The 25,164-nt window shown below is 39.7% G+C and overlaps 1 protein-coding gene across 1 annotated transcript in view; it reads left to right on the top strand.

The window, feature by feature from the left end:
• Positions 1-25,164, top strand: part of PLCH1 (phospholipase C eta 1) — a 263,641-nt gene that overhangs the window by 206,371 nt on the left and 32,106 nt on the right. Inside the window, exons 13-14 of the mRNA XM_044290631.1 lie at positions 5,213-5,278; positions 10,406-10,491. Coding sequence (XP_044146566.1) covers positions 5,213-5,278; positions 10,406-10,491 — 152 coding nt within the window. The remainder of the gene's footprint in view (positions 1-5,212; positions 5,279-10,405; positions 10,492-25,164) is intronic.

Genomic DNA, 25,164 nt, shown 5'->3' with positions numbered 1-25,164 from the left:
CATGGAAACGAGTATTGTTTAATGTGATGGAAAAATGATGTGCTATATAGGGACACATCACTGCTGTTGCCACTCATTGGCTGCAGCGGCCATTTGACCCACGTCAAACCAGATGTTGGCATGCACAGATAAGAATGAGGCGGTGGCAGGGAACTAAAGGAGCTGTATTCCTTCAGCAGGATGCAGGTAAGTATGCTTCCCTCTGTAGGCCCAGCGATGTGTGTGTGGGGTGGTGTCTGGCAGAAAGGCCCCCAAGGTGAACAAGTGATGCAGACATTGAATTACTTAAACAGTCATTCCCTTGAGTTGTGTTTTGCTTCATACAGATACAGCAGAGTTATCAGTCAGTCATAACACATTAACTAGATGTGATAACTCCCCAAGTGTGTGTGCTAACTCTGCTACATCTAGGAGCAGGAAACAACTAAGGCTACTTTCACATTTGCGTTCAGAGCGGATCCGTCTAGGGTCTGCACAGACGGATCCGCTCATATAATGCAGACGATGGGATCCGTTCAGAACGGATCCGTCTACATTATATTTTAGAAAAAATTCTAAGTGTGAAAGTAGCTCAGACGGATCCGTCCAGACTTTACATTGAAAGTCAATGGGGGACGGATCCGTTTGAAAACTGAGCCATATTGTGTCAAATTCAAACGGATCCATCCCCATTGACTTACATTGTAAGTCTGGACGGATCCGTTTGCCTCCGCACGGCCAGGCGGACACCCGAACAGCATTCAGGTGTCCGCCTGCTGCTGAGCAGAGCGGAGGCCAAACGGTGCCAGACTGATGCATTCTGAGCGGTGCCACTCAGAATGCATTAGGGCAGTACGGATCCGTTCGGAGCCGCTTGTGAGAGCCTTCAAGCGGAGCCCCGAACGCTAATGTGAAAGTAGCCTAATATTACACAAGTAAGACATATAAGGAGTTTGCTGCGATTTCTAAGCAGGTAGTGTGTATACATATGACTTCCATTTTATTAGGCCCCATTTCCCTGGCAGGTGTCGAGCTGTAGTAGATTTACTCTCATGTTTGATGGATTGCGCATCCTAGTGTGTACTTCTCTGCTTTGTCTTCCAGTATTTGAAATCTTTGCATACAAATAAATCAATAGCATAGAGAAGGTAATCTAACCCTATTCTTGGACAGACCCAGTGTTTTTTATTTCCCATCATGCCAGTGTTTTAAATGTCTGCCATAAATTTTGTCCTGGGTATCTCCAGGGGAATAAAATGTTATTTTTCATTCTACAATATATGAATGTGCCACTTTATATATGATCTAGCCTAGCACTTACAGTATGCTTTCAAAATGATATGCCAGGCCCTACTTGAACTGCCACCGGTGAATGTAAACAATGCAACCATGGGCGATGTGCCATCCAAAGCTCACTTTACACCAGCATTTTGATTTTATTTTCTGTTTGGAATTCTAGTGTTTTTGATGATAATGATAACAGTCTACAGCATTATGCCTGCTATCTGAATTAACAGCAACTTGACAGACCCTGTTTTAGGTCAGTGAGGGTCATCAATTGTCCTTGCAAAAAGTTTGCAATTAAATTCTGCATCACTTACAGGACTCCATTAGAGGTCAAGAGTTCTCCGGTTTTCTTCCACACCCCCCCAAAGAAAATACCAATAAGTTAATTTGGAATTCTGATTGAGCCCTTTGGGGACAGGGACCAATGTGAGTGATGATGATCTTCGTACAGCGCTGCGGAATATGTTGATGCTATATACCGTATTTTTCACCCTATGAGACGCATCTGCCCATAAGATGCACCTAGGTTTTAGAGGAGGAATATTTTAAATTAGTCCTCAGATCAGAGCCCCAATCAACCCCCCAATGTTAATCAGACCTCAGATCAGACCTGCACTGTTAATAAGACCCCAAATTAGACCCCCAATGTGAATAAGACTCTCAATCAGACCCCAGATCAGAGCCCCTGATGTTAATAAGACCTCCATTAACACCTCTTATCAAACCCCCATAAAGACCTCAAAGCAGACAAAAAAAAAATCAACTTGCCTCTCCTGCCCTGGACGCCACTGCCGCTTCTGAGATTCTGCGCTCTTCCTGGTCTTCCTGCAGTGCTGTGCTATGACCCGACGCAGCATGAGGTCAAAGAGCTTGCCAACATCTTCATGCTGTGAGCAGGTCACAGCACAACGTGCAGAGCCCTGCAGGAGAAGACCAGGAAGCGGCGAGTACAGAGCCTGCACGGGCTTCCAGGTCCTCCTGTACTAAAGGGCATTTCCATATTGGAATCGCTCATTAGTATTTGCACCTTTAAGATAGGTGGGGGGGTGCATCTTTTAGGGAAAAAAAATACAATAAATTAATAAAATAATAGTAATGTAATGGGCAGCACGGTGGCTCAGTGGTTAGCATTGGTGCTTTGCAGCGCTGGGGGTTTGAATCCGACCAAGGACAACATCTGCATGGAGTTTGTATGTTCTCCCCGTGTTTGCGTGGGTTTCCTCCCACACTCCAAAGACATACTGATAGGGACCTTAGATTGTGAGCCCCATTGGGGACAGTTGGATGCTAATGCTGCGGAATATAGTGGCGCTATATAACGGCATATAATAAATAATAAAGTGAACATCACCTACTGTAAGTGATTTTCATCTCATTCACCTTTTCCAGTGGCTGTAGCACTATAGCATATAGCACTGCTATAACTGTTAGGTGTCCTTTATGACACCTATTAAAAAACAAAACAAACTATTGTATGGCCAGGATACATTTCTATGAAGGCTCCCCTGAAATTCCTGACTCTGCAGTCCTCTATTAGGTATGGCTTGTTTCCATGTATCTGCCATGTCGGTGAGGCAGGCAATGCTGGAGGTTTTTGTATACAGAAACAAGCTGATTTGTTTTCTGGGCTTTGGTCTCTGTCCCCCAGGGGACGCTTTGTTGCTGTAACATTCAGATATCTTGATAAAGACGGCATCTGTCTGCGCGTTGTTTGTTTGGCTTCTACTGCTGTTGGCAAATTAGCAAATGCTTAAAGCGCTAGGCTCTGTAAAACCTAGATGTTTGCGCTTCACCTTTAGAAGTGATTGGTGTTCATTTTGTATTTTTTATTTTTTATTTTTTATCTTGCTTCTACTTGTTTGTGACATTTCACTAAGTGTTCCCTATGAATTCGCTTAAAATGCAGATTTTTCATCTTACACATAAACCATGTTCATCCAGAACTGTGACAAAAGAATTGTTACCTGACAATGCTATAAACATATACAGGAAAATAGGTCAAGTACAATTGTTACCACTGAACATATGCCCGTGTGAATATTGACGTATAGAGTTATACTCTATGAGCAGTGAGGCTGGAAAGTACAGATGCATACTTTTAAGTGATTTATCACATGAAGAGGTCTATTATATTAATAGCCCAACAGGGATTGTCACCTGCTACCATGGAGATGCATAGGTTGGCAAAGGAGCTGTAGAAGCCAAATTATAGATTTTTTTTTTTTTTGTCAAGACATTAATAACCTTTAAAGGAGTTATCCAATCCTATAAAAAGCCCCCCAATATTCCGGGCTCCCCATACTGAATATACTTACTTTGGTCCCCGCTCCCTGCGCCTTTCCTGGTCCTCGCCCCGGCGCTGCTGCTTCTCCTTGTGGTTGGATGAAAACGGGGGACGAGCTTCCCTAGCATAGTGGGTGACGCTAGGGAGGCTCGTTCCCGCCTGCCATTGGTTGCTCCCTCAAACCAAACCCCCCCCCCCCTTCCTCCCGACACCGGATGTTTTCATCCGTGCATGGGGAGAAGCAGCAGCGGCTCAGGAAGCAGGAACCCAGGTAAGTATATTCAGTGTGGGGGGGGGCCCGACATATTGGGGAGCTTTTTATAGGATTGGCTAATCCCTTTAAGAATGATGGCAAGAAGCGATCTACTAAGGGAATAAATGCCATTTATCACGTAGACAACATCAATACAAGGCACTTACTAATGTTTTGTGATTGTCCATATTGCCTCCTTTGCTGGCTTGATTCATTTTTCCATCACATACATATACACTGCTCGTTTCCATGGTTACAACCACCTTGCAATCCATCAGTGGTGGTCGTGCTTGCATATTATAGAAAAAGCACCGCCCTCTTTGGTGGTCAGGTCCGTGGGAGTGGGCGTAGGCCAATGCTTTTTTCTATAATGTGCAGGTACAGCCACCAATGCTGGGTTGCAGGGTGGTCATAACCATGGAAATTAGCAGTGTATAATGTGATGGAAAAATGTATCAAGCCAGCAAAGGAGGCAATATGGAGAATCACAATACATTAGTAAGTGTCTTGTATTAACTTTCTCTACATGATAAATGCTATGTGCTGAAGTGAGACAGGGTATTCCCATAATCATTTATAACATCCACAGGAGAATGGTGGTCCCGTGTCCCACTCCGCTGCTCACTCCACCCCCTGCAGTGATTTGGATAGGGCACAGAGTACAATGCCCCTTGAATAAATGATAAAGGTCAGTTCTGGGAATAACCATTTAAAGGGATTTTCTGAAATGTTTGAACTGATGAACTATCTGTAGTATAGATCATTTGCTCAGAAATCCTTTTAAGCCTAGATCTAATCTGGCCACATAGGTTTTTATGCCACACAGGTTAATAGTAATTAACAAGGTTTGAAAACAATAAAATGTAAACTTTGTAGCCAAAGTTGCCAGGACAAGAGATCTATCCCTTTGTGTCGCTGTTGATGTATTTAGCTCACAGAGCATTGTCAAGACTAAGTACAATTGTGTGCGCCTCAGCTGTGAACTGGGTTTATACTGACAGCATATACATCTTGGAAATTATAAGTTTAACTTTCATTAACTTCTGTCATCATAAAGCTGGTAAATATTATGTGTGCTTATGCATTTTTTTCTGGGTTAACAAAGTAAAAATGCAAATCTGTTCATCTCTAGCGACTAATCCTCCAAAAAAAAAAAAAGCATCATGGAGGTTTGTCAATGAGTTGATCAGAAGCTAGCTTTTTCTCCTGTATACAATGAGCATGAAGGATGTTTTATGAAAATATATGTGCGTGTTCTGATATTCAGTATGATACATACCATATATTGTACATAGATGATTTGTCTCGTGTGTTGCTTCCCATTGTATAAGCTAAATTGGTAAGAATGCTTCAGTTCCTGAGTAAATATTCTTCAAGAAAAACCTGGTAGTTTCTGTTTTCTTGTTTAGAATGCAGACCCAAAAGATCGAGGGAAATCCAAAAGATCTTCACTAGGGAATATTGGGAAACATAAGGTAAGGAGTTAAATGTGTAATATTGTGTACATAATCGTGATGGTCTTTTACAATAAGATGAGTCCACTTTATACTATTTTAAATTTTTGGAACATTTATCACTATTAAAGTTAAAGGGGAAATGGTAAATTGCCTGAGCTAGAGCATGGTCTAAAACTGGGTCAGTGTGGACATTTACTGACTGTAATTAGACTTTACAATGTCTTTCTGTTTGTTGCATTGGGACGTGTGTATATCTTGCGGTTTCATAAAGAGATCGTTTTGCTATTAAAGATATTTTTAAAGTGGAAACTGTTAAAGGGGAATTGTTTGACTAGTTCATTGTGTAGGCAGATATATTCATTTTTGTTCAACTTTCAAAAAGGCTATAGCGCATACAGTCTTGGCCATAGGCTTTAAGGTTGACAAATTTTAGTTTTAACAAAGTTTGCTACTTCCGTGTTTTTTAGATGCTTTTTTCAGATGTTTCTATGAGTATACTGACATACAATTATAAGCATTTCATAAGTTTTTAAACTTTCATTGACAAATGCATCAAGTTTTTTGCAAAACCCCCATATTTTTAGTGTTTACCCTTCTGTTTCATGATTCTGCAATTTTCCCTGACTAGCTGGATATTAGTTTCTGGGACAAATCCTGACTAATGGTAACCCATTCTAGTCCAGTTAGTGCTTAAAGTTTATCACAATTTCCAAGGATTGACTACAGGTTCCTAATGGGATTGAGATCTGGGGAGTTTCCTGGTCATGGACCCAAATGTTCAATGTTTTGTTCACTGGGATACTTAGTTATCACTTTTGCCTTGTGGCAGGGTGCTCCATCATGCTGGAAAAAATGTATTCATCACCAAATTGCTCCTGGATCATTGAGAGAAGTTGCTTTTGGAGGATGTTTTGATACCATTCTTTATTCAAAGCAGTGTTCTTAAGCAAAATCGTGAGTCAACTTGCCCCAAGGATGAGAAGCAACCCCTCAGGCTACTTTCACACTAGCAGCAGCCTTCTTCGGCAGGTTGTTCCGGCGGGTGAACAGCCTGCCGGAGAAGGCTGCCGCTAGTGTGAAAGTAGCCTTTCATGAATGGATGCTTTACTGTGGGCATGACACAGGACCAGGCTGGATAAAAATCAATGATTAAAAAAAAAAAAAAAAATCTAAAAAATCTGATTGTTTTGATTTAAATCAATTTTTAAAAAAATATATATTAAATACTTTTTTAGGGAAATATATTACCATCCAAAGGTTATTCCATCATGAAATAAAGATTCGTTTTTTAATTATGTAGAATAAGGCTGTATATGTTTAATTTTTTTTGTAAATAAATTCCATTAATCCATTCACAATGTCATTCTCTTCCAGAGGTTTTTGTAAGATTATTGGGCAGTTTTTCTGCCTACAAGATATTATCACAGATGATTGGTTTACTTTTGCAGTTCTCAAAACTGAATTTGACTCAGCAGAGATCACATGCCTCTTCTTCATAGCAAAAATGTTATAACATGAACAGAGTTGACAAAATTACCTTAATCCTAACTTCTACAATCCTATGAATACAGAATCAACCTAATCAAACTAATATGAAAAGTTGTTATTCTAAAAATCTTCATCTACTTGCATATTATAAGTTATGCCAGCAAGAATTAGTCTTTATGTAGAAAACTATAATTTAAATCAAGCCTTACTGACTAGTGATTTAAATCGTGATTTAATCGTTTTCTTGGAGAGAAGTGGCTTCTGTGCTGCCCTTCTTGACACCACGTTATCCTTCAAAAGCTGTTGCCTCACCGTGCAAGCATATGCACTCACGTCTGCCTGCTACCATTCCTGAACCAGCTCTGCACTTCTGATGACCCAATATTCTTTAGAAGACGATCTTGACACTTGCCGGACCGATAAATCGTCGATTTAGGTGCAATCTTAGATGCAGCAATGTCCTTGCCTGTGAAGCCCTTTTGATGCAAAGCAATGATGACTACACATTTGGATATGCTTTTTTGTGATTTAGTTGAAGGCCATGTACACCTTTGGGGGAATTTTTTTTATTAGTCCATTATACTCATGAGTTAAAAAAAAAAAAATTCAATTTATAATAAATACAGATCCTTTTTTTCTGTACATATGAGATCTAGTAGCAGCCTGTGGATTTTCTCTTTTTTTTTTGTCAGTTGGGGAGATGACAGGCTCCTTATCTCTGACCTTACGAACACTTATTATAGCTCAGTTCTTATCTTATTAATAGGAATGTGTCTTAAATCGGTGTTTATGGTTTCATAGTAATTTAGCGATAAGGTTGTTAGAGGACCAGCACAAAGTGAAAGTAGGATGCACACAGCTAGAAAAACGGTTACCCCTTTGTGACAGAGCGGCTAAATATTTTTAACAAAAACTGAAAAAATTATGTTTAGCCCCAAATGAATACAATCGTGACAAAAATTGTCCCCAAAGTTGTACATAGCCTTTAATTTTCTTGGCAAGGAATGACTTTTCAATGAATTGCAATTCATCTGATCACTCGTCATAACAATCTAGAGTAAAAAGGGTTTTCCAAGACTTTTAAGCTGATGACCTATTCTCAGGATCGGTCTTCAGTGTCTGATCAGTGGGGGTCTGACACCCGGAACCCCCTCCAATCAGCTGTTTGAGAAGGCATCGGTGCTCGTGTGAGTGACCCAGCCTTCTCCCTGCTTACCAAGCACAGTGCCAAACATTGTACAAAGGGTGTGCCTGGTGTCACGCTCAGCTCCATTCACTTCTTTGGGGCTGAGCTGCGCCTAGGCCACGCGACTGATGACTGTGTCATCACTGGCCTAGGAAAAGCTGACAGAAGGCTGTGGTGCTACTGCGAGTGCTGTTGCCTCCTAAAACAGCTGATTGGCGGGGGTTCTTGGTGTCGGACTCCCACTGATCAGGTACTGATAACATATCCTGAAGATATGTCATCAGTATTAAAGTCTCGGAAAAGCCTTTTAATGCAAATTGCCACCATAAAAACTGAAGCTGCAGACTATGTGAAAATGAAAATTTGCGTCAGTCACAAAACTTTTGTCCATGACTGTACTTTTGAATGCGTTTGTCGTTTACAATTGTGTATGGTTTTTTATAGATGAAATAGAATTATTTTTTATCGTAGTCTAGGGAAGATGAATCAAAGTCATATCCTTTTTTTTTTATTTTATTTTTTTACATTTAATACTTAGGGAATTTTGAAAACAATAGTAAGTTTTCATTAAAAACAAATGTTTTTCAGCCAAAGTGCAAAAATTCCAGCAATCAGGCCACAGTTAAAATGGAATTTTGGCTTTTTTGCACTTTGGCTGGATTGTTCCCTGGTCCGAGGTTTCCGTGCATGACCGTGGCATGTAAGGGTAAGTTATTTTTTTAAATATGTTTTTCCTTACAAAAAAAGCTCCAGACACAATCATATCAAAGCATATGCCCATCTGTTAAACGTATATGTTAGCTGTAATCCTGAATTTGCATACATTTTAAATTTTTTTTTTCTTTTTTTTTTTTTTTACATGTACAATATCTCAAAAAAGTGAATACACCCCTCACATTTTTGTAAATATTTCATTATATCTTTTCATGGGACAACACTGAAGGTTATGACACTTTGATACAATGTAAAGTAGTCAGTGTACAGCTGACTGTATAACAGTGTAAATTTGGTATGCCCTCAAAATGACTTAACACACAGCTGATAATGTCTAAATCGCTGCCAACAAAAGTGAGTACACCCTTAAGTGAAAATAGCCAAATTGTGCCCAAAGTGTAAATATTTTGTGTGGCCACCATTATTTTCCAGCACTGCCTTAATTCTCTTGGGCATGGAGTTCACTAGAGCTCCACAGGTTGCCACTGGAATCCTCTTCCATGACAACATCACAGAGCTGGTGGATGTTAGAGACCTTGTGCTTCTCCACCTTCCGTTTGAGGATGCCCCAAAGATGCTCAATAGGTTTGAGGTCTGGAGACATGCTTGGCTAGTCAAGCACCTTTACCCTCAGTTTCTTTAGCAAGGCAGTGGTCGTCTTGGAGGTGTGTTTGGGGTCGTTATCATGTTGGAATACTGCCCTGCGGCCCAGTTTCTGAAGGGAGGGGATCATGCTCTTCTTCAGTATGTCACAGAACATGTTGACATTCATGGTTTCCTCAATAAACTGTAGCTCCCCACAGCCGGCAGCACTCATGCAGCCTCAAACCATGACACTCATGCTAGGAGTCATAGTTTCACCACAGCTGGAGTGCCAGAGGTTAGCCATCACTGGCCTAGGCCATCTTTTTGGAGAGCAACAATTATTTTTTTCAGATCCACGGAGAGTTCTTTGCCATGAACTGCCATGTTGATCTTCTAGTGACCAGTATGAGTGAGTGTGAGAGCAAATTTAACACACCCGCTCCCTATTCACACCTGAGCCCTTGTAATACTAATGAGTCGCATGACACCGGGGAGGGAAAATGGCTAATTAAGCTGAGAGTAAAGGTGCTGGGCTGGCCAAGCATGTCTCCAGACCTATACCCTATTGAGTATTTGTGGGGCATCCTCAAACGGAATGTGGAGAAGCACCAGGTCTCTAACATCCACCAGCTCAGTGATGTCGTCATGGAAGAGGATTCCAGTGGCAACCTGTGGAGCTCTAGTGAACTCCATGCCCAAGAGAGTTAGGGCAGTGCTGAAAAATAATGGTGGCCACACAAAATATTGACACTTTGGGCACAATTTGGTCATTTTCACTTAGGAGTGTACTCCCTTTTATTGCCAGCATTTTAGACAATAATGGCTATGTGTTGAGTTATTTTGAGGACACACCAAATTTACACTGTTATACAAGCTGTACACTGACTACTTTACATTGTATCTAAGTGCCATATCTTCAGTGTTGTCCCATAAAAAGATATAATGAAATATTAACAAAAATGGGAGGGGTGTACTCACTTTTGTGAGGTACTGTACATGTTACACATATGTTAAACATACAGTAAAAATGTAATGTGACCAACCCCTTAAACGTGTTCAGATTTGATTGGCTCTTGGCACATAAATTCATCCTATTGGTTGGTTTGGGGCAGTATATAAGGTAAGAGTCATGCACCCATTCAGTGAATTGGTATTCATTGTTTATCCTGCAGAGAACTTCAAAATCCAGATCAAAATCTTTCAGCACAGAAGAAGATGATGGAGATTCTTCACCAAAGGAATCGGGGCAGATGCACAGGTCAGAACTTGCAGCAGTATACCCAGAATCCTTTGCATCACTTTGTGTGTTTTCATTGGGCTTACATGCACATGCATTTAATAATGTATGTCTCATTTGTCATCATTAAGACGGTTGACCTTCTAGGCATTCTAGTGTGTGATATCCAGCTTTGTCGAGTAGAAGCACAATGGTTTATACTGAGTAAATTATTAAGAGCCCACAGTGCTACAATATTATTGTCCCTACAATTAAAACGTACTATGCTTCTCAAGGAGAGCGGCTATGTCAGCACAGCATATTGATATACTATCAGTCTTTATTCTTGCGCAGTAATATATATTTGATCAGATGAAATGAAGAATTGTGATATATAGTTGTTGTACAATCATAATTTGCTTTCATTTCATATCACTTGTTTTGTTGTGTTTAACTTGGTAATCATCATGCTTAGTCAGGCATCTACCAAATGTGTTCATGAAATCAACTGAGAAGCTGCCAGAAACTTCTCCAAGCAGACTAATAAGTAGAATTAATTACTGATGGCGAACACCAACAAAATGTTTCACATGCAAGTCTGCAAATGTACCATTGTGGGCAAAAAAAAAAAAAATCACTCTAATACCATGGATGTGTTTTGTTACATAGTTCAAGTTCAACCAAAGGATAGGTGGGATGTGAATTTTAGAAAAGGGGAGTGAGTCCCAGACTTATGCACATTTTCATAAGCATTTATGTTATTTACTTTGAATAATTAATTTAAGCCTTTTAAAGAGAAGCGGTCACCACAAAATATAATCCAATCTGAAAGCAGCATGTTATAGAGTAGGAGAAGCTGAGCAGATTGATATATATTGGAAAGGATTCATTAATTTTTTTTTACAGCTTTTTTCACTTCCTGTGAACAGCTATCGGTACAGGAGGGAGGTTTTATCAGTGACTGACAGCTATCTCTTAGGCCGAATGCCCACGGCTGTTTTTCACGTGAAAAATGGCCGTGTGCATTCGGCCTTAGGCACATTTATACACACAATGCTATCAATCACTGGTAACACCTCCCTCCTGTACTGATAGCTGTTCACAGAAGGTGGAAAGAGCAGAGATATAAATTACAGGTTATACTGAGTCTTTTCCCACAGAAATATATATCAATCTGCTCAGCTTCTCCTGCTCTATATATGCTGATATATTTCTCAACACAATCATCAAGTACCAAATGTATTATTTTCACATTAAAAAACATACATACATACATCCATACAGACATGTGGAAACAAAATAAAGTGCCAACAAGTGAAAGCTCACATTTATCCTAAAACACCACAATATGATGTTTTACATAGACTAACATCTGAAGTACGTCATGAATATGGGCATATATCTATATCCTCTCAGACTGTCCATGCAACCATATGTGGTGCAACCAGGAGTCACCTAATACAATACATCATATCCTATACCAATCCAAGTACGTAAAAAAAACACAAACCGGTCCATACTGATCAGTATATACATGTATCTGGACACATATCCTAAGAATATGATTGCACGATCTTGTCCTCTCTTGCCTAGTTACCCAGGTGTATATCTATCAGGATTCGCGATCGCTAGCTGGCATGATTATTCTTACAAAATGTGAAAAATTCGCACAATCCTGGATACAATATAGCTGCACAGAGCCAATATACATATACAAAAAATATAAAAAGACTGAGCACTCACCAGCTGGACCAATTAGAGACTAAGAACAAATAGTGACAATAATATTTAATGGTTGATAGCCCGATATTAAATCTAAATCAATAAAATCTATAATACATTATATCACCTAAATAAAAAATAATAATAAAGCAGAGCTGTAGATTCAGTTGTAGAAGGACAAAGTCTATAAATACACCTAGTATATAAGCAATAAAAATGTACCCAATATATAAGCAGAAAAGATCATAATATATAAGTAAAAAAGTTATAAATAGGGCAAATATTATCGATAAATAAAAATATATAGTTGATGTATTCGATAGATATTTGATAAATGTTCGATAGATCACTATTGAGTTCAATGAGAAATGTGCCAGGTGAAATATTCGAAAAATAAATAGATATATCTGTATTCGAAAAAATCAGTTCACTTGTTCAAGTACGATTCAGTCAGAGGGACCAAACAGGCATACGGTCATACGGTCAATAAATGTGGTTCACTTGTTCAAGTTCAATTCAATCAGAAAGACCAGATGAGCATACGGTCAATGAATGTATTACACATGTTAGTTTTGCCGTCTGATGTGAGTATAACCGTGGCGTCCCACGTGGCTCACTATATCAGATCCGGCGGTACCTGGTTCCAGACGCTTGCTTGGGGTGATTCAAACGTTCATGCGGTTCCCGACATAGAGGGACTCCTGGCAATATTCACCGATGTTGCAAGTCTTGACCTGGTTAGTGGTTAACAAGGTGTTCCCTCCAGATGGACAGAAGTAATAGTTCCGACAAGGTTAAAATCCGGTTATCGGAATGTTGGGGTCTCATAAATGTTCATCAGCTGATGTTCGAGGTGTACAGGTGGTTTCTGTACACCTCGAACATCAGCTGATGAACATTTATGAGACCCCAACATTCCGATAACCGGATTTTAACCTTGTCGGAACTATTTATCTATCGAATATATCAACTATATATTTTTATTTATCGATAATATTTGCCCGATTTATAACTTTTTTACTTATATATTATGATCTTTTCTGCTTATATATTGGGTACATTTTTATTGCTTATATACTAGGTGTATTTATAGACTTTGTCCTTCTACAATTGAATCCACAGCTCTGCTTTATTATTATTTTTTATTTTTTATTTAGGTGATATAATGTATTATAGATTTTATTGATTTAGATTTAATATCGGGCTATCAACCATTAAATATTATTGTCACTATTTGTTCTTAGTCTCTAATTGGTCCAGCTGGTGAGTGCTCAGTCTTTTTATATTTTTTACATTTATTCCCATTTATGACTGGGTGAGTCATTTTAGACTTAGCAGCACCCATTCCACAACCATTTACAGAGTGAGCCACCATATTTTTATCATATCTTTTTATCATTTTTATCATATCTCTTTTTACAATATACATATACAGACTGTAAGGGGAAATGGAAGGGGGAGGGTGTCCCTTTCTTTCTTGAATGTGTCTTTAACTGTTAATATTTTGTCATAACTGAGGTTCTTCATGTCCCTTAGTAGTTCTCATGTTCCATTTCTCTTGTGGAATTACTTTTTCTACGTCAGGCTGCACAGCAGTGCATAGACCAATAGTGACCACGGCATCTAAGTGGTTTCAGAGGGAGAGGGCTCCCTCTGTCAGGCATTGACACCTCAGACTGCTGAGTGCCAGTGTCTCCACACAGCTTCCAGGGGGCCTAATAAAGACCCCCATGCATGCCCAGGGGATCACATGTCAAAGTCCCCATGTGGGACAAATAAGTGGTAAAAATAAGAGTGAAATAAAATTTTTGTGGAAAAAAAAAAAATCTCCAAACTACTTTTCAATGAAAAAAATAGAAAATAGAAAACCCCCTACACATATTTAGTATCATTACATCCATATTGACCTGCACTATAAAATTATAACATACAGTAATTTATCCTACACAGTGAACACTGTAAAAAAAAGACAGTTGTTGATTTTTGCTTATTTGCCTCAAAAAGACAGAATAAAAAGTGATCAAAACATCTTATGTACCCCAAAATGATACTATTAAAAACTCCAAGTCATCCCGCAAAAATCAAGCCCTAACACAGCAATATAGATAGAAAAAAAAAGTTCTGCTACTTGGGATGCGATGATTCTAAAACCTTTTTTACTCAAAATTATTTCTAGTGTACAACAGTAGTAAAAGTAAAAAAAAAATGTATCTGGTATTGCTGTAATCATTCTGACCCAAAGAATAAAGTTATCATGGTATTTATGCCACAAAAGTGAACATCAAAAATGTATGTTTAATCAATGTTTATTAAAGTTTTATGAAAGTTACAAGAGGCAAATAAAAAATCAAGGGTCTTGTGCGTCATAGCAAGTAAAACAAATGGAATATAACAAATGTTGAATTTAACTACAAAGATCATAAACAGATTAAAGAATGAAATCCAAGAGGATACAGGAAGGAAAATAAATAAAGGGGAGGGGGCATTGCCAACATCTCGGTTTACATATCTTGGGGGCTACAGGATCAAAAAAATCTGGGCATTCCCTGATTGTGATCCAAGGTTGCCAAAGTCGCAAGATTCTGTCAGAATAATGTGATATTTCAGCAGATGTTTCTTCCATTCGGAACACCTGACACTCAAGACAAAGTAGAGATGATAGTTGACTTTCAATGACGTGGAATAATTGCTCTGCTAGAGATTTGTATTCTGAGAACTAATAAAGCCCAGTAGAAGAGATAACAATGCTACTTGTGGAGAACCAGTCAATTTCTTACTGGTAATAAGTGTACATAAAGAAAATCTCATCCCAAAAAGATTCTATTTGATCACAACTCCATCAAATATGTAACATATAACCCCTCCCTATTTCACTACGCCAAAAATTTTATGGAACTGACGGATAACATGAATGTAATTCCGTAGGTACCCCATACCACTCAGATAGTATTTTATATATTTTTTTCTTGTGCCAAGCAAGCTGTTAATAACTTATGTGTCAAAAGAAACACTTTCTGTCTTTCTGATGAGGACAGGGTAAGATTTATTTCCTTCTCCCAAGCTGGAATGAACCCCAGTGGAGCTCCATATGGATCTGTAGTCAAGACTATTAATCAAAGATATTGCATGAGCACGTGTGGGTTCTAAGAGAAAGGGAGTGATAGGGGATTGAAGAGAAACATTTTCTGCACTGGAGGTCAAATGAGTGCAAAGTTGAATGTATTCTAGTCATGAGAGAGTGAGAGAAGGGGGTTGTGCCTGAAGCTCCAAGAGAATGTGAAGTTCTGAACCTGCTAAAGTCATGTAAAACCAGGGATCTTTAGCAGCCCTCCGACTGAGGAAGGACTCACAGTAAAGCCCTAGAGGGGTTAATGGATTACAAAGTAAAGGGGTTATTTGACTAAATGGCCTTGACAGTATTTATCTATTCCAGAGCCATAAGGTGACCTGTGCTAGATGTGCTGAAGAGGTGCATTGAGGTGCCTCTGGGGATTGTATCCAAGGGATAATTTGAAGGGGTGTTTCAATTTCTTGTTCTAATTCCACCCATTGTTTGATGTGAGCTCCAAAACAATAATCTAGGAAGCGGATTAGGATAGACTGGTAATGTGATTTTAATTCAGGAAGTCCTGCTCCTCTTTCAATCGTGGGTCACTAAATTTGTAACGTAAAAAGGCAATGGCAGTATTGCTGTTTGTTTTTTTCCATTTGTCCCAGAAAGAGTTAATAAAAGTTAATCAGTGACTGGGTACCTCAAATTGGTGCCATTAAAAACTACATCTTGTCCCACAAAAAGCAAGGCCTCATACAGGTATGTTGATGAAAAAAGTTATTGCTTTTGGAATGTAACTCTTAAAAAAATGCGTAAGGGGTTTAAATCCAAGAGTACATCTAAATGGTTTATTTAACGTTTATTGGTAGCCGAAGGTCTGTGTCTGGGATTTCTTCATGTTACTCAATGATGCCATTAACCAGATGCATGTTATTATTTCACTCCGTAAATACAGGCTGTCCCATTAAGACAGAGGACATGGCATCTGAATTGCCTAAGCATTATTTTAACTCCCTAGTAACCAGATAGAACCGATTTCTATAAAAGAAATATAATTTTCAATCTGGTGATAAAAAAAAGTTGTTTTGTCATATCTGATTATTATTATTATTATTATTATTTATTTTTTTCCCCCCAATAGAAGCATTTTGCAAATACTCATAGGTGGGAACCCAACCAAATGTACTTGTTCCATGCCTCCCAAGGAGATAACTGTAGAGTTAGAGTGCCTACATATGGTGTGGCCTCCTTTGCATCTTCCTCCATGATTCTCCTTAATGCTAACTTACAGGGAACTGGAGACCAAGGACCTCGTGATAAGTGAGAGTCACACTAGTTAAATCCCCATCAAACATACATTTCATGTTTCCTGTGGGAAAACCTTTTTTTAAAATCAGATATTTTTAATTCAACAAATATTAAAATTATACAAACATAAGGCACACAGATATCACTGATGACATTCCGAACTGATTTGAAGACATAATACAAAGTTGTTGGCTGCGTCCCAGAACACCCCTTCTCCCCCCCCCCCCCCCCAACCTAACCCACCACCTAGCAAGGGGAAACCTGTTTTAAAGCATAATTTCACAAGGGGCTTGGAGGCTGCAGATGAATCTGTCGGCTTCATGCACATTGAATACATTTGTAGACAGAATGCGCCACCTAGTTGTGACTACAGGCAGACAGAGTTTTATCATTTAACTTTATGAATGAAAAGGAGCAATAAAATTGGAATTCTGTATAACAAAATGGAGGTTTGACATCTGTATAATAAGATTATAATTGTTACAAGGTACAGTAAAGCAAGCTTTACATTCAACAATTATCTAATAGTCTATTTTTTTTACATAAATCTGCTATACATCCTGGTATTAGACAAAATTAGCTTCTTTACCTTTTAAAGTGCTGTATGTCTTACATTTCTTTGTTACATATGTGCTTCGTTTGATACACAAGATATGTATTGACATGTGGAGGTGCATAGGATCAACTGTTTTCACCGCTGCATATTCATGCTACATCCATTGTATTGTCCCACCAATCCAGACACAAGTATGCATACAAAATAGTCAACGTTTGGCGACCAACCCTTTCATCTTGTCCAATATGTCTCTCTGTATCCATCTTTTCTTTGTCTTTCATTCAGCTACACACAGGTCACTTTCAGGTATATACATTTGCAGCAGATAGGAAGGATTAATCGCAGGTAAATCAGTATAAGCATGTTACATTTTATACAAGCACAAATCAGCCATAACATTAACACCCACTGGTGCCACCCAAGATTTCCCAGCAGGACATTGCCTTTACTGACATTTCATTTTGCCCATTCACATATATAGCTGATTTCAAAAGCACTCGGCAACCAGATACCATGACGGCCTTGTCTTCAGCAGACCTATGATGACTTCTCTTGCATGTGTTTGCTGAATAAGAGGATATCACTTCATTTGATTACAACGCTGCCCTTTCTCCTTTAAACTGTCTTCTCTTGGCGTTTTTGAACTTGGCAAGAAACCGCGAGCACCTTTTGATAACACTCTGAGGGTATATACACATGGTGCATATTGCACAAGGATTTTCCACACAGTTTTTCCTGCACAATATCTGCCGTGTAATACAGTACCAGCTAGGTAGATGGAATTTTCAAAATCAACATTGTGTGGAAGTAGCGCATGCAGATTTTGGTGCTGGTCTGGTGTAAAAAAGCGGTGACAATCTACACGGAAAATCAACTTAAAGGGATTTTCCAGGCTCATGATATTGATGACCTATTCTCAGGACAGTTCATTCATCTCCAATCAGTGAGGGTCCAACACTCTGCAGGTCCACTGATCCGCTATTTCCTGAGGCCTCCAGTGCTGGAACAGGAAGCACAGCTCTGTTTAATGTACAGTGACCATGCTGGGTTGAAGTGAATGGTAGCTGAGCTGCAGTAACCTGACATGGCCACTAGACTTTGAACGGATCTGTGCTTTCTGTTCCATTCACAGCGCTAGTTCCTGTATCAGAGACTGGAGGAAACAGGTGATGGGCAGAGGTGTTGGACCCTCACTGATCAAATATTAATGACCTATACTGAGGATAGGTCATCAATATCAGGAGCCCAGAAAACCCCTTTAACTACAGTGTCGTGTACATATACCCTGACACTGATTTGCTATGCTGCTGACCCATGTCTACCTGATTTCAGGATATTCCTCACTGCTGCTGGTTTTCCTTGACATGTGACCTCATTAGTTAGCGCTAACTGTGTCACTGTGATCTAGAGTCCCCAAAATGCACTTTGCATGTGTGAGGTCCCACACACCAGTTATCACTGATTGCCCCGCTTCACCTGTGCTTGCACCTTGAAATAACTGCATGTGCCGATGCAGCCCAGCAATTAGCGGTAATCGCCCTGCAGGTACCGTAGCTCAGCCGCAAGTGTAATAGCCCCCTACTAAATGTTTTTAATCTGTATGGCTAAGCATTGTTTATTCGTGGTGCACAATAAACTCGTCCATATGAGTACACAGGTGCGGCATGGCAGGTAGTGGTGAGCTGGGCCGCGTTGTGTACCTGGAGCCCAAAAAGTCTTTCTCTGTGTAAATTCAGTTTATTAGGCACAGATAAGTGACTTTCTTTACTACAGAAAAAAACATGGAAGGAATGATTTTCCATTTTCATGTCGATTACAGCCATTTGTCAGTTCTAGAAAACATGTCCAATCCTTATTGTTAGGTATTGGTTTTTATCAATCACATAATATACATTGCCTGCTGCAAACTACATACATTCAGTACATGCCTGGTCTTCCAATTCATCTTCCTCATCTCTCTTGACTGGTACAGAATGAGAATTGATTACATTGTATGGCCCTGGACCAGCATCTACATTGTAGGCTTTGAGCCTAAAATCCAATTGGCATGTTCAGCAACCATTTTCTGCCAGTCCTGCTCGGCTTTCTGTATTCCTTCATTACTCCTCTTAAAAGCAACTGCTGCTGTACTGTAACTCTTTCATAGCTCTTGAGAAATATTGGAAAGGAATGGGGCAGGCAGGGAAATTGAATACATTACCTCCTGATTACTGTAGGTGGAGCCAAGCTACTTATGGCATCTTACTTACTTGTGCATGGATTGGTGGAGAAGAGGATCTTGAAAACGCACACTACAGGTAAGAGAGTATCCTGCACAGTTATGTATAATGCCAGATGGATATATCAAATAGCCCTTTCTGTGTTACTATATTCAATAGGGTATTTGTGGTGGTGCTACAATATGTATGGGCCTACACGTTTTATTGCTCCCTCCTTTCCCACCATACTGTTAGTGCACATGTAGAAGGAATTTTTGGAAAAGATTTGGAGTTATTTTTTACCTTCTGTCTGTGATGAACATCAGCCTAGCTGAACCTCCCGTTAAGGCTGCCGCTACACATTAGTGTATTGTCGCCCTAAACCGCTAGCAACCTAATGTGTATGGGAAGCTCCCGACTCTCCCCTGACAGATTATGTCAAAATGACATTTTTTAGCCGATCCTTTTGTTCTCCCTGGAGACGAGCAGTCGCCAGGGGTGACTGACAGCAGCTTTCTCCTGATTGAACATACATATGCCTTCAGCCAAACCCAGTGTGTATGGGGAAGTCGAGAGAGAGCTTTTAGCTGAGCAATCATTTGTCCAACAGCGATTGAGAATGTATGGCCACCTTTAGCATGGTAGATGAAGTATTAGATTGTGGTCAAACAGTATTTTTACAGTGCAGTACATGGCCAGATGTTACATTGTAACAAATTGGATTATATGAATTTCTATTCACGTGGCGTAGTTAAAAAAAAAAAAAAAAAAAAAAAAAAACAGCCAGTTTTTAGGGCTTGGAGTTTTTTAAACTGCATACGTTCTTTAAAGGTATTATTCATGTTAAAAAACAAAGTTTTTCAGTGGCAAACAACAGTTCTGTGGTCTCCTAGAAGCTTAAGATATACTGTTGTAACATGTGACAGCTGTAGCCAATCGATGGCCACATTAATCACGTGTTGATATGGCACATCATGTTTGGAGTTGTGGATGATTTAAAAGGCAAGAGGATGTACTGTATTTTTGTTACTAGATGGCATAAGCAGCTGCCATTTTAAACATTTTATGCCTAGTCATTTTACTGTGAATTCTGAGATCCGGTAACAAAATAGGCTTGACCTAGCCCCTTCTAAACGTCTTTAGTGTGGACTACACATGTACAGTTGCTTCAGACCTTAGGAACGCAGCCTGGTTCCACTAACTACCTACATTACAAGGAATTAAAGGTAAAGAACCAGTAAAATAAACCTTGCCACACTAGTGAATGCCATAGTTGTAGACTTTTATTTATTTATATATATGTTGTTGTTCAAGTTATTATTGGACTCTACCCCTGTCTTTTCTAGCCATCATATCTTTCAAACCAGAAGGTACACTTGTGATAAAATATTTGAGCCATGGTGGGTGCCCTTCAGGCAATATAAATTACCAGTTGGGGGCTATTCTACACTTATGCTGGCCATTTACATTAGATACAGTAGCTGTTAGCGGAATGCTCATGTAACAGCTATCTGTCCTGACCCTCATATACACATGTACCCTTAACTGGCAGAACATGCATGTTTTCTAATTCTAGAGAAAAGAGAAAGCTGTCAGACACCTTGAAAGCAGTGGGAATGCAGAAAAGCAATAATTTGATCCTTCTTTTCTCCAACATCTGCCATTAGGACATAGGCAGGGGACCCCGTACTCATTAGGCTCGGCATTCCTGACATGTATGGCCAGCTTTAGACAATGTGTTCTTCCCCTCCCCCTCCCAGTGGATGATATATTCTTTGCCATTATACCATGTGAATATATTTTCCTTTCAACTTCCTCACCTTAGAAGTGAATTAATTTGAGGTACTGTATTCTACTGACCTGCATAATTGTAGTTCTAAACTTAAAAAAAGAAGCTCTTTCATAAATTGCTCCCTCCTGGCTCCTAAGAAAATGAATAAATTAGATCCAACTGAATTGAACTTACGTCGACATGCTCACCCATTTTAATCAGTTTATATAGTATTCTATAATTCAACATTTGAAGATCCCAGGACCAATCTTGTCCTTGTTGTGCAGAAATTAACAGAATGCATGTGCATGCAAAAATCTAAATTATATTTGGAAAAGGTAAACTGCGTTGATTTTCCTTTTATTAGACCCTTGCAGGAGAAAACTCAGTAAAAGCAGACCCCTTATGAATCACACCTTTTGTGCAACACCTGAATTTATTAACATAGATAGCATAAAGGGCTACTTGATAGAAGGAAGTATCGCATTCTTGCTAACCATTGATTCTTAACCTTCTCCCACACTATACATCTCCAGAATATGCTTAAACGGGTATTCCAGTTTCAGAAAATCAGTGCCGTTTCATTACAAAAACCTTTATTGTTTCATTCCAAAGGATGAAAATCTGTCCTGTCATGTGATGGGCACACCGGTGCTCGAGTCACTACAAGCAGTAAGGCTCTCTTCACATGTCCATCGCGGTCTCCGTTTATAACGTGAACATCACATGACCAACACAGTTTATATTGGATGACAGCAGAGATCTTGGAAACTTTGAGGAAGTGCTATAGAAAGTATATTGGATATTTGTCTAACTTTTCATAGTAGAAAAACATTTTTTCAGATGCCAAAATAGCCCTTTTAATTATATCCAATGTAATTGAATCTCTGGTCACCTAATTTTAACCATGTGGACTTTAAAACTATATTTTTTTATATAGTGTGTGTTTGATTTTGAATCTACCTTGCTAACAAGATTCTTAACAGACATAGTATTGGTCTTGTAAACACCTATAAACCAGACCTAGATACATTACACATCAGTACCCTATTTTGCTTTACCTGTAAACAGTTTCTTGTTAGTTTACTTATGAGGCTCACATTTAATTGCAAATGAACATTTCTGCACAGTGATGCAATAATCTGTAATTTATTTGTTGGGCACAGCTTCTGGTCCTTAGCAGTTGCTTGCTAGCAATTATTACTTATTAGTTATGGGATTGGCTTAAGATCTGCACTTAACTAGCAGAGTGGAATTTCTCTCTGTCTGGGAACCAGGTAGAAATAGTTTATATTGGTGCCAGGTACTGTTCTCTGCGCTAGATCAATGAACATAGTGAAAGTGTTAGGAGGTTGTGTAGAGGTTCAGAACACTTCCTTTACTTCAGTCCGAACATGTACTGTATTAGTAGTGTATACTGTTTTACACATGTATGACCATGCAGCTGACTCCAAGGATAAGACCTGTACAATATCGATCCCGAAACCTTGCCCTATTGATCAAATTCTAAAACGTTATACCTATACAGTGGCACAGCCTTCTGTCAGAGGTATACCACGATAAATACTTATACCATATTCCTTCAAATGTGATATAACTGACCCTTACTAAAGAAAGTTTACTAAAGAAAGAGTTTAGTGCAGATGCAGTGTATTTCAATGGAGGAGACCTCACATGGTCAGATGATCCTCCATCAGCAGCCATGTTATGGACAAGACCTCTGTGTGGACAGCACAAAAGACTAAACAAGGGGGCATACCTTATTAAATATAGAAAATGTTGCAGAATTTCAAGAAAGACTATATTAGTAAGTGCCATATACAAACCGGATTCCAAAAAAGTTGGGACACTAAACAAATTGTGAATAAAAACTGAATGCAATGATGTGGAGATGGCAAATGTCAATATTTTATTTGTAATAGAACGCAGATGACAGATCAAACGTTTAATCCGAGTAAATGTATCATTTTAAAGGAAAAATACGTTGATTCAAATTTTCACGGTGTCAACAAATCCCCAAAAAGTTGGGACAAGTAGCAATAAGAGGCTGGAAAAAGTAAATTTGAGCATAACGAAGAGCTGGAAGACCAATTAACACTAATTAGGTCAATTGGCAACATGATTGGGTATAAAAAGAGCTTCTCAGAGTGGCAGTGTCTCTCAGAAGCCAAGATGGGTAGAGGATCACCAATTCCCACAATGTTGCGCAGAAAGATAGTGAAGCAATATCAGAAAGGTGTTACCCAGTGAAAAATTGCAAAGACTTTGCATCTATCATCATCAACTGTGCATAACATCATCCGAAGATTCAGAGAATCTGGAACAATCTCTGTGCGTAAGGGTCAAGGCCGTAAAACCATACTCAGGGCTCCAGACTAAAAAAAATATCAAGGAGCCATTGGCTCCTAACCTGAAAAATTTAGGAGCCAAATGGAAATTTTTAGTCGCCAAATTTAAAATGCATATAATTACGGTATAATACAAAAAAAAAAACACATGTCTTACCTAGGGTTGTCACGATACCAAAATTTTGACTTTATTTCGATGCCATAAAAAAGTATTGCGATACTCAATACCACGTGAAAAAAATAAAACGCCAAAAAAGCTGCGTGCATTCCACATTTTATGGAACGTCTGCACCATAATAGAACAGTCCGATCCTAATTTTTGTCAGGACAAGGTGACAAAAAAAATTTCAAATTGCACTTTTTTTTTTTTTCCTGTTACGGCATTCACCGCATAGGAGAGATTTTTTAATATTTTAATAGTTCACACTTTTTCGGGCGTGGTGATATGTAATTTTATTTATTATTATTTATATATTTTATATGTAAGATTGGGCAAGGGAGTGATTTAAACTTAATATTTTGGTGTTTGTTTTTTTCCTTACTTTTTATTTAATACCTATTTCTATTGGCGGAGAACCGCATATAAACATTGACGTACAAAGACACCTGCACACAGACAGGGCACATGCATGCAGCATCCTGCTGTACACTGCAAGCCCCGGAATAGCTGGTACTTATTACTGTGGCTGAATGAAATGCCAGTAAATACCAGAACCTAAACAGTTTGGCAGCTGGGATGAATTGTGGAGGAGCCATCCTCGCTCTCCTCTGCCAGCACACGCGTGGTTAATGTATTTTTCATGAGGCCACACACATATTGTGTACTGTAGACATAACTGCATACCCTGCAACGGCGTACGTATGCCAAATGTGACACATCCACCTCGTATCGTCGGCGCCGACGCTCATTCTCCTCATTGTCTGTGCATGCAACATCGGCGATAGGGAAATATACAGTAAGCGTCCCCGCAGTTGGAGAAGGAGGCGGTCCCTCCCCCCCTGTACTGCTGCTGCCACCAATGGGCTGATAGCAGGGAGGGGGAGGGGAGGGGCTAATGCCACTGCACCACCAATGAATATCGTTTATGCTTTCAATACAAACGCAGGCTGCCATGCGGGTGCCGGACACATCCCATACCCGGCACCTAGCCTCTATGACTGCGCGCTGCGATCTGCCGCTATTAACCCCCTCAGGTGCTGCACCTGGGAGGTTAATAGCGGCGGATCGCAGCACGCAGTCATAGAGGCTAGGTGCCGGGTATGGGATGTGTCCGGCACCCGCATGGCAGCCTGCGTTTGTATTGAAAGCATAAACGATATTCATTGGTGGTGCAGTGGCATTAGCCCCTCCCCTCCCCCTCCCTGCTATCAGCCCATTGGTGGCAGCAGCAATACAGGGGGGAGGGACCGCCTCCTTCTCCCCCGTCACTGTGTTGTTGAGAACATGGCCTTGCTGAGAGCAGCGCGGTGCCATGTCAGTTTGTGAAAGCGGCGGTTCTAGGCGCAAATGGCGACAAGACTACAAAGTCTTGTCGCCATTTAGCAATTCTAGGTCGCATTTGCGACCATTTTGGTCGCCATCTGGAGCCCTGATACTGGATGCCCGAGATCTCCAAGCCCTTAAACGACACTGCACCACAAACAGGAATGCTACTGTAAAGGAAATCACAGAATGGGCTCAGGAATACTTCCAGAAACCATTGTCAGTGAACACAATCCACCGTGCCATCCGCCGTTGCCAGCTGAAACTCTACAGTGCA

This window comes from Bufo gargarizans, chromosome 4 (genome assembly GCF_014858855.1).
Source record: "Bufo gargarizans isolate SCDJY-AF-19 chromosome 4, ASM1485885v1, whole genome shotgun sequence".
In the NCBI taxonomy this organism is placed as follows: Eukaryota; Metazoa; Chordata; class Amphibia; order Anura; family Bufonidae; genus Bufo; species Bufo gargarizans.
This window is presented reverse-complemented; position numbering and strand designations above follow the sequence as displayed.